Genomic DNA, 10,149 nt, shown 5'->3' on the forward strand with positions numbered 1-10,149 from the left:
TGTAATACGGATCAAAATTTGGGTTTTAAAAATAAATTATGATGACCGAAATCACTTTGGCTTAACTCATTGTCTTGTATGATAACCTAAAGGTGGACTATATGTATATGAAGTTCCTCAATAAATGGAGTTATAACGTAAAAATGCATGGATAAATATTAACTACTGTGTTATATGTCGTCTATAATAATATTTTTTATATAGTAAGAATCTCTGCGTATCAAAACACAAAACTTCAAACAGGTCTGTACTCAAACATGACTAAACAATAAAATTGTCTAGATAAAATCAAACCATGCTGAAACACAATAATTTATCTTTACAGATACCCCACAAATAAGAGAAATTGGGAATCCAATTCTACACGAATCCTTTGCAGTAATGTGTACTACTTCCTATATATCCGATTGTCTAACATATAACTGGAAAATGAACGGCATATATTGGAACTATACAAGATATTTACATGCAAATTCATCGACGCTGACATTCAGAAATTTAACAATGGCTGACAATTTAAGCAAGTTAGTATGCCAAGTAGGAATAGAGATCTGTGGCAGTATGGGATGTAATTGTTGTTCTGAAGAAAGTGAGCAGTACACAGTTTTACCATACTGTAAGTACTTTGTGAACGCACACACACACAGACCTATATATATATATATATATATATATATATATATATATATATATATCTGCCTTACATTTTAGACATGAAAATTAATCGTTGATTAAAAGAAATGACCAGATGCCGCGTTCTCGTCTTTCTGAAGTTATTCCCCCTTACTTCCTTGACAGACACATCTAGACACAGATAATCATGGTTTTGAGATTTCTTCAAATAACTTACAATTGTCAAAAATACTTTACTGTCATATATTAGGCTATCCTAATCATATTACTCGAATTTAGGAAATGAGGTGGGGGTGAGTGTGTTATGCTGAAAATTGACTTTAATCTGCTACGCTTCGATTTAGGAGCAAGTTTGGTATCTAATAAAAGAAAACATTCCTCCCCTTGTCGTATATATTTCATGTGTGGTACAAAATTGTGATATTTTAACGATTGGCTTGTATCATATGAGACAGAATAAGACGTCGTCAGTGACACAGATCTACATATGATATACTTACGTACATAGTTAAACAGATAGGCATAACAGTTTCATTACTAGTTGTTCACAAAGTATCCTCTAGTGCGAAAATTTGTTTCTGTACTTAGAATCAAATGCTAGTGACACGGTACATGAGGCACTGTATGACAAGTGTTTATCGTGATAGTATTGTTTTCAAAGCAATGAAGGGAAGTTACATTGATAGTAATGTATGCATCCAATATATCTTTTGCATCCAAATGTCAGTTTTATCTATTTTTATCTCTGAAAATATTGTTGTAAAGAAACATGATTGTAAACGACGTTCTTGTCATTTTGAAAACGTTCGACAGACAGCCAATTCGCAAGTATTGAAAAATTATTGCAATTTTGATTCTTAATGCAATGAAAATTTATTTTACTTCACTTTAATTATGTTATCGATACCATTCATATTTGGTTCACGTTTTTAACAAATACCTAATATGTTATTTATGTTATAAAAATTCCGTATAGATTTGTCTAATTTACTCATGTCAAATAAGGTCAACTAACGTCAACAGTGACGACATGACGTCAATTAAAGTTCAAGACTTAATTTCTCCTGCCCACAATTGTGTTTCTATTTATTTCATCGCATCCTTCATAATTTGTTGCTTTTCTAACGAAAAGAAACTGTACTTCTCCTTTCATTTCTCACATGTAAAATAAGTACTCTTGTAAGATCATTAACTTTTGTACAGTTGTTCTCGCGTTACCATTACATTCAGATGGACCCTACAACGTGTCGTTGAATGTTAAAGAAACTGATATTTTCATGGGGGAAAACGACAATATCACTGTGAAGTGCTCAGCCAATTGCTACCCGGTCTGCACTTTTCTGTGGGAGAGTTACTACATCAGTATCGAGGACGAGGAACTCGTAATCAACAGCTTCAATTTACGAATGGTTGGAGCATATACTTGTATAGCACGAAATCGAAAAACAGGTGTGACAGCGAAATCCTACCCCGTTTTCCTGCACCATGCGAAAGGTAACCATGGAGGATATATAAGTAAATTTAGTGATTCAGCGCATATAAATGTTTTCCATATTAAGTTGCTTTAACTCGTTTGATATTTTGATATCTAGTGAAAGGCCACATCATAAAGCCATACATGGAAAGTTCGTCGTATGAGGTCACAAGAGGGAAAATGCATTTATTTAATGACGTCCAATCACATGTATAACTTAAATCTGTGATCTTCAAATGTCTGTTGAAACGATTTTTATATTTTCTCATGTGATAAAGCTATCTCAACGTTATGTTTACTTTATGTGGGATTCATAACATTTGGAACCCTCTCGATCTTTTACTTTAAAGGCTTACATATGTTAGACATTGTTCAACTTACTTTGAAATTATGGGCTATATGATACATTCTACAGGTAACACGTGCATATTTTAGATTTTCTACAGTAAGCATAATTTTCCGGGCAATTATTGAAGACATATGAGCTTCTACTGACTGTCTCTTCTCCTGCGATACAAATTAAATGGGCATGGATTAATTGCACTGACCGAAATGGCTCAGACTGTATAAAAACAAAGCTGGTTATTATAAAAGTTACCAAATAAGATGCCCACCAGAGATATGTTTTCTTAAACTTCACCATTATTATATGTATTTAAAATATACCATTGCAAACACGCACCCACATACATATGCATCTACATACATACATATATACATACATACATACATACATACATACCTTACCTACTTACCTACATATATAAATACATGCATACATACATACATGCATACATACATACATACATACATACATACATACATACATACATTCATGATCAACACATTCAATTAAAATACAAACAATATTTAGCTCCCCCGATATACTTTTCACCACTTTTCATGCTCAAGTTTGAAGATATTTTCCCTTTGTGTAAACAAAGATTAATTTTTTCACTAATTTTCTTTCATTTATTACATTAGTTTCTTCCCTACCCGGAGAAAATCAAGGTAAATATTTTCATCCATTAAATATTACTTTATGACCTTTATACAAGAACACACGTGTCTGCATAGAATTCGAACCTTGCATCATAATTGTTATCGCGCTTAACATGTGAAATATTTTGAATTAGCATTGGAAATTATAAACGCTCTCATCGTTTTCATGCCCAGGAACATACATATCATTATCAGATTTGATAAGAAGAAAATTAAATAAAAATATGATTGTCAAGAACAGCAACAAAATAAGTACCAGACACGATGTAATTGTATTCAATATTGCTGAGCATATCAGTTCACATTAAATAATACATAGATTTGGTTTAGCTATTCGCCAGTGTTTATTGTTTCCCAAATGCTGTATTTGGACACAAGAAGTTAATCCTCTTGTATAACATATTGTTATTTTATCATCTTATCGAGTCGAAACAACATCCTCTCATTTATTTTATATTTAGCGTCTTTTCCTTTCTATCCCCATATGATGTTTAATGTCTTATTTCCTGTCATTGTTTAGCGAAACAAGAAATATGAATATGATCTTTTGTCATTCAGGTCACCGACTAGAACAATATTGGATGGGACCAGTCATTGCTTCCTTATTCCTCCTCATTGTTGGATTTGTTATATTTGGCGCGCGTTGGCGTAAAAATGCATCCAAAGTAATCGGTATGATCTTTGCTGTACTGATAAGAAATTATATTGCCTTGTTTGGAAGGAATGCCATGTATTTATCACAACTGTTGCTGCATAATATTTCATTTATTGGCTTACCAATAATAATATTAGTTTCAGACAACAAAATCAATTCAAAACTTCCGAAAATAAAAGCTTTTAAAAAGTTTCAAAGAAATATTTATTTCAAAATCAAATGTTTATTGAACACTCATCATCCCATAAGAAATGTATGATTCGGTAAGGAATGATTATTTTTTAATAAAATGTTCGAACTATGTGCACGTGACATTTTTTGATATTTCTGAATAAAAATTTCCCAATATTGTTCATGACTCGAAAAGGTAAACGTATACACACACAAAGCATTCGATAAGTGAACAAGTGTTCTGAGTTTTCATTAATTTTTAGTATTTCACACAATATTTTTTTACACTATTGTTCATGCATTGTACACACTATTCCTGAGCATAAACGTACGAAAGATATATTCAGAACACTAATAGGTTCTCTCATTCCATTCAAAACATCACATGATCAAGTCAAACTTAGCATTTAGAGTATAAAGTTAAATTGGAACATAAGTTTTGAATAACTAGATAGACTGTGGAAACGTCATGCAACTAATCTGAAACCTCAAAGACACAATCTATAATTGGCTATTTTGTATGTAGTTTTAGTTCCAGACAATCTTTTTAAGTTAATAGTTTATGTTATCTAATTAGACTGAAAACGAACCCGCAAAACCATTGCACCAGACTTAACCTTTCAAAATCTTAAAATTGTATTTATTATCGCTCTAAAAATTTGCATTATTGCTGCATTTCTAGAGATTTGTGAGAAGCTTCCTGAAATAAAGATATATATATATATATACTTGACATGTCTTGTTTGAATAACATTCTTTGCGATTGTATCAAATTATAGTTCAAGGAACTTGGGTGACGCTGAAAAATACAGACAGTCATGTCGTATGGGGAAGTCTTCGCAAATCAGCAGATTGTTAAAACTTCTTCAAAACGTTGAGAGAGAAAACAAAGTTTCTAACGAAGGTTCTGATACACATTCTCGGGATCTAAACAACCCACGACAAGACAATAATGGACTAAACCTTGAACAAAACATGTACAATACTATTGAAGAGGTAATATTTGACTCAGACTCTCTCTCTCTCTCTCTCTCTCTGGTGTACAATTTACTAAACCATCTACTAGCTTGTGTATGATCATTTGTTTATTTTTAACTAACCAACCAATATATAACATTATCATGCAGGTTAGAGAACATTTTAATTCGTAATCAATAAAGATTCCTACCCGGGTCTCCGGGTAAACGGCACCTATCGCTTTGCCTGTACGTACCAACACATATACCATCTTGACCATTTAATTATATTACTTGACTTTTGAAATCCGGAAAGAAATCGGATACAGCACGTTTGAAATGTCTCGTTGTACGCTTAGTGGTAGTACATTTTCAGTAAGCTGATATAGCCGGAATACAATCGTCTAGTATCGATATTGGTAACCATTGCCCGTAGGAAACAAATGTTTTCTTTGGGACACAAAAGGCTACGGTAATGTATTATTTATAACGTTGGCCACATTTTACACCTGATTTCATTACAACAGGATGCTCAGTCTACATACAACGAACCAGTTATTACACCTTACGTTAAATGCTACGCCAATAAGCCTGTTAAACATCTTCATTTCACTTTCGGAACATATTATCTGTGCATTTTGGTGTTCCTAGATATTTGAATGATCTACACATGACAGAAGCATTGAGATCAAAGAAAAGAGTTTTATTGTTTGGTCTGTCCATCATGACCTGTTAGTTGAAGAAAGCAGTGTCTCCAAAATCATCCTTACCAATAATAGTAAATGGTTGCTCTACAAATTTATAATACTAGCTGTGAATTGTTGTTGCTCTTCCAAAACAAAGTGACGTAAGCAGAAGTTTATTCAGGTCTCAAAAATGTAATACCCTGGGGGACAGAAATTCACTGTTCGTCATTTGCTCATACCTTATCATAATACTTCCTTTTTGGAAATGGTTTATTGAAGTTTAATATTTTTTTTACCTCATCTGAACATATTGTAAGCAACGTTCGGTGATAAATTTATGTTTTTGTTCATACATTACTGCTCAGAGCACGAAATAAATCTTCGAATCCCTTTAATTGACTAGCTTTCATGCAAACAACATAAAACATCAAAACAAGGAAATGTATCCCTGTTGTTTCCTTCAAAGTGACAAAGTGCTTGATACATTCTTACATTGTCTGTTATGTTAGGTTGCTCTGTCCATGTACGATTATGCGAGAGACGATATCATCGAGGGAAAGTCTCAAGATACCGGTAATAGCACTCAACGAGGGGACTACGATTATGCCCGTTCTATAGAAGTGTGTCAAGTTACGACAGCCGACGTGCATGAAACTGATGAAAACTCTATAGCCACAAAACATGATCTTCTCCGCCCTATTGAAATATGCGAGAACAAGGAAACCGATATGCTTCGAATAGACGAAACGTACATAACTCCATGCAATGAGTTTGGCGGTTCTAGTGAAATATGTATGTGTGATGAAAACGTGATTGGAACAGAACATACATATATTACTCTAATTACTTAATTATCATCACAAAAAAGAAATGTCGATCTTAAGAAAGCGTACTTATTTGTTAAACCCTAAGTATGAATACTCCAGTTGGTTTAACATTCAATGACATATAGTGTTGTTGAAGAATAATGTGAACTGCGACACTTGACACATCGGGATTGAGAAGTAAAACACTCGTACAAAATGTGAGATAATGAATGTTCAACAACATTCAAGTACATTTCCTGAATTGTTTGGATACAAATTATCTTCATTTTAAAGTTATTAGTTGATTCACACTGAACACCACTGTATGAAAGTTGAATATCTAGGAAATGAAACTTGAATATTTTGCATTAAAGCTATAATTATTCACTAGAGAAACTGGATTAACATGATTTGCGAAATACTTCAGAGGATTGTAAATTGAATGTGACAGTAACGTTTCTGCAGTTGCCCGATCGTCTATTGCTCTCCAAGATGTTCTCGCAAGTGCGCAACATCGTTTATAGCGAACAGGCACTGCTCAGTAGAACTTTTGTCTCTTACATGATTTTGGCGAATTATACAGTTTTTGCAATCCGAGAAGAGACTACGTGGCTGCTAATATGCAGGGTAAGGCTGCTGAACAGCACACTAAACGCATACTTTGAAAACTGTATTTTAATTAGGAAGGATGCAGAGAACATAAACAAATTATATTCATGGATTAAAGCACTAAATGAAGAATATAGCGCCAGTCAAACCTAACACAGTTTTGAAACGATAATTTGGCCAAGCATACTTCTCAGATGATATATAAAACTTCACTTTTGCATACAGTATCATGGTTAAATCATGCATATAAAATCTTGGAGTTCATGTAAAACAATAACATTTAAATTTTACCAGCAACGATGCGATTCAATGAAATAATAATAATAATAATAATAATAATAATAATAAAAATATTCGAACAATCTCAGATAGTGAGCTGTTTATTGCGTATATTGTTATCCAACAATGACAAGAATACTACGCTAATTAGCAACTGTGAAGTTCGTCATCAGACAGAAATGGCTATATAACATACGTAGATTCTAATTTGTAGTTATAGCAACAGGGAGTCATATTTAAGCTTACTATAATTCGTCAAATGCAAATTAACGTTGGAAGAGTGCATACACGCTTTTCTGCACAAATGCCTCTAAGGTATTTTGTACCTATATTCCTTATATTTTCCACCCTTATATAACAGTATGTATATAGGGAAATACATTTTACAACGAAATAATACTTTAACATTTATTGACAAGAATAAAAAAAAAATCATTTTTATTGACTCCTTCCTCGACATAGTACGTTAGAAAAGGGGATATTTTAACACGGATAGATATCACGTAATGTTTAGAAAACACATTTTACTTATATAAAATGTATAATTGATCATACTTCAATGTTATTGCTGAAGTGAATCTTCTTATAGTACAACCCACGTAGATCATGCACGCGCTTTAAGTTACTTATTGCAGTTATAGGTGTCATTTTGGAGAATATCATTACACATACCTCTAAATGGCATTATTTACTTTAGTTCCACTGAATCTTGTTCTATACATTCATCGAGCAATGCTTAACGGCAAACCCAGTGATAACGTACGTCGACATTTTCAGACGCAGTCACCAAGTGGGGTAATCCTATTTAACTCGGTTTCTGTCACGGGCTACGATGTAACAGCGAAAGCGACTGCTGTTTGGAAGAAGTTGTACTACAAATATAAAGAGAGACGAGACAATGTCGTCATTTATAAACAAAGCTTGGAAAAACAGCAGGAAAAAATGTCCACTAAATTGTAGGCCAGGAGTCTCAAACTCAAACCACACTGAGGGCCACATGAGGGCATTTTCGATGGCCCAAGAACCGCACCACTTTTGTTATCTCTCATGACACCTTGTTGCTCCAATCATTTTGTGGGCCACTTGATACGGGCCGTGTGTTTGAGACCCTGTTGTAATCAATTAAATACCTTCGTATATATCTTATGTATGGTACTTCGTGTCTTATATTTCAATTCGTGTACAATATATAATTTTTCTTTACCAATATCTTCATTCATGCAGGTTAAAGTCAGAATAAAGGTGGCTGTCATTTCAGTTTATTTTAGTTAACTTTTACATTGTGCTTAATTATATTTCTGAAGAAATGTCATATGTACATGTTTAAAATAAAACATGCTTACGAAAATATGTTATTCCTCTATCTCATTCATAGTTGAATATCCATACAGGAAATGAATGAAAATGCGCGTGACTTCTTGTTCACGCGAGCAGAAGAGGGGGCGAACAGACCACTTGTCTGAAACGTCGTTTGGTTAAAATAAAAGCTTCTTCCGAAATACAAAAATACGGTCACTTATTTAACATCGTTATCTTCGTCCAATAATCTTGCGTTTTCCTTAAAATCTTTAAATACATCATAGCATCTCTGATCATCAACTGACGGAGCTACTAAATACAACTTATCCCACTTTAACCATCTCATTATCAGATTAAGTAATAATTGCGTCTTGGACCTATTGCTATCATTCTGATGGAATTCGGTAGCACATGATGGTGTTTAACTGGCTCTTGCTTTCGTGTCGCTGAGAAATTAATTATATCCATATTATAAATAATATGAATTTATATTGTTTACTTTGTAGAGCTAAAACTCTAACTAATGATCTTCTATCCACAACAACAAAAAATAAAAGAACAGCATATAGTGGAAGATGTGCAATATGTAATAGGAAGAAATTTTCGTTTTTACCCAGAATTCAACGTAAAGACGGTGGTGATATTGCTACGTTAATGTCAAAGTTCCCAGGAACCCCATGGGCTAAATACCCTGGAGAAAAACATTTACCATAATATAATTATTGTGGTCCTGGTACTCGACTTGATATCAGGCTTGACAATCAGGATCAGCCAAAACCCGGTGAATATCCCATAAATGATATTGATAAAGCATGTCACTTTCATGATGTGGCTTATAAAAATAAAGATCTACAACATAGGCATAGTGCAAATGTGAAGTTGATTCATTCGCTAAGTTCCATTAAAACAAAATATCAGAGAATCATTAGCTAAGTGGTTGGTAAGATCCGCGATTAAAAGTAAACTGGCGTTAGCGGCTGGTAATTAATTATTCAATTATTATAAATGGAATCAATTTATTATAGTCCAAGGGGATGCTGGAGGGGTAGAACAGCAATTAGCAAACTCGCTGATGCAGCAAATGTCACGCGTTCTGCCGCCGCAGCGTGATTATCCAAACAAGCAATATGGCAAATTCACCTACTATCACCGAAACGAATTCAGTACGCACATTTCGATGTTTGTGTTCCCAATGAAGTTCATCAAGCCGATATTTTGTTTTTACCACACGAGACTATTAAAATACGAAGACGTCACATAACGTACAAATACACATTAACTGTCATTGACGTTGCGAGTAGGTATAAAGAAGCAGAACCATTATCAACTAAAACAGAACTGAAGTGTTTTCTGCGTTTGAACGAATTTATCAACGAGGACCCTTGCAGTGGTAACAACAATTACAGGTTGATCCTGGCAAATAATTTCTTGGTCCAGTATCATCGTTAATGAAGCAACATAATGTCAAAATCAGACGAGGACACACTGCAATTCATTGTGATCAGGCAATTGTTGAGCGATTCAATCGAACACTTGCTGAGCGGTTATTTGTATATCAATACGCGAAGGAGTTCATTCA

The 10,149-nt window shown here is 33.7% G+C and overlaps 1 protein-coding gene across 1 annotated transcript; it reads left to right on the plus strand.

The window, feature by feature from the left end:
• The first annotated feature begins 504 nt into the window (after window positions 1–504).
• Window positions 505–4,517, plus strand: LOC149793648 (uncharacterized). Its single transcript, XM_089969029.1, has 5 exons — window positions 505–616; window positions 1,837–2,127; window positions 3,092–3,118; window positions 3,668–3,781; window positions 4,513–4,517. The coding sequence occupies exons 1-5, from the start codon at window positions 505–507 to the stop codon at window positions 4,515–4,517; spliced, it is 549 nt and encodes a 182-aa protein (XP_089825155.1).
• The last annotated feature ends 5,632 nt before the right edge of the window (window positions 4,518–10,149 follow it).

The sequence above is a fragment of the Sinohyriopsis cumingii genome, chromosome 8 (assembly GCF_028554795.1).
Source record: "Sinohyriopsis cumingii isolate HCF-2022 chromosome 8, ASM2855479v2, whole genome shotgun sequence".
Classification (NCBI taxonomy): domain Eukaryota; kingdom Metazoa; phylum Mollusca; class Bivalvia; order Unionida; family Unionidae; genus Sinohyriopsis; species Sinohyriopsis cumingii.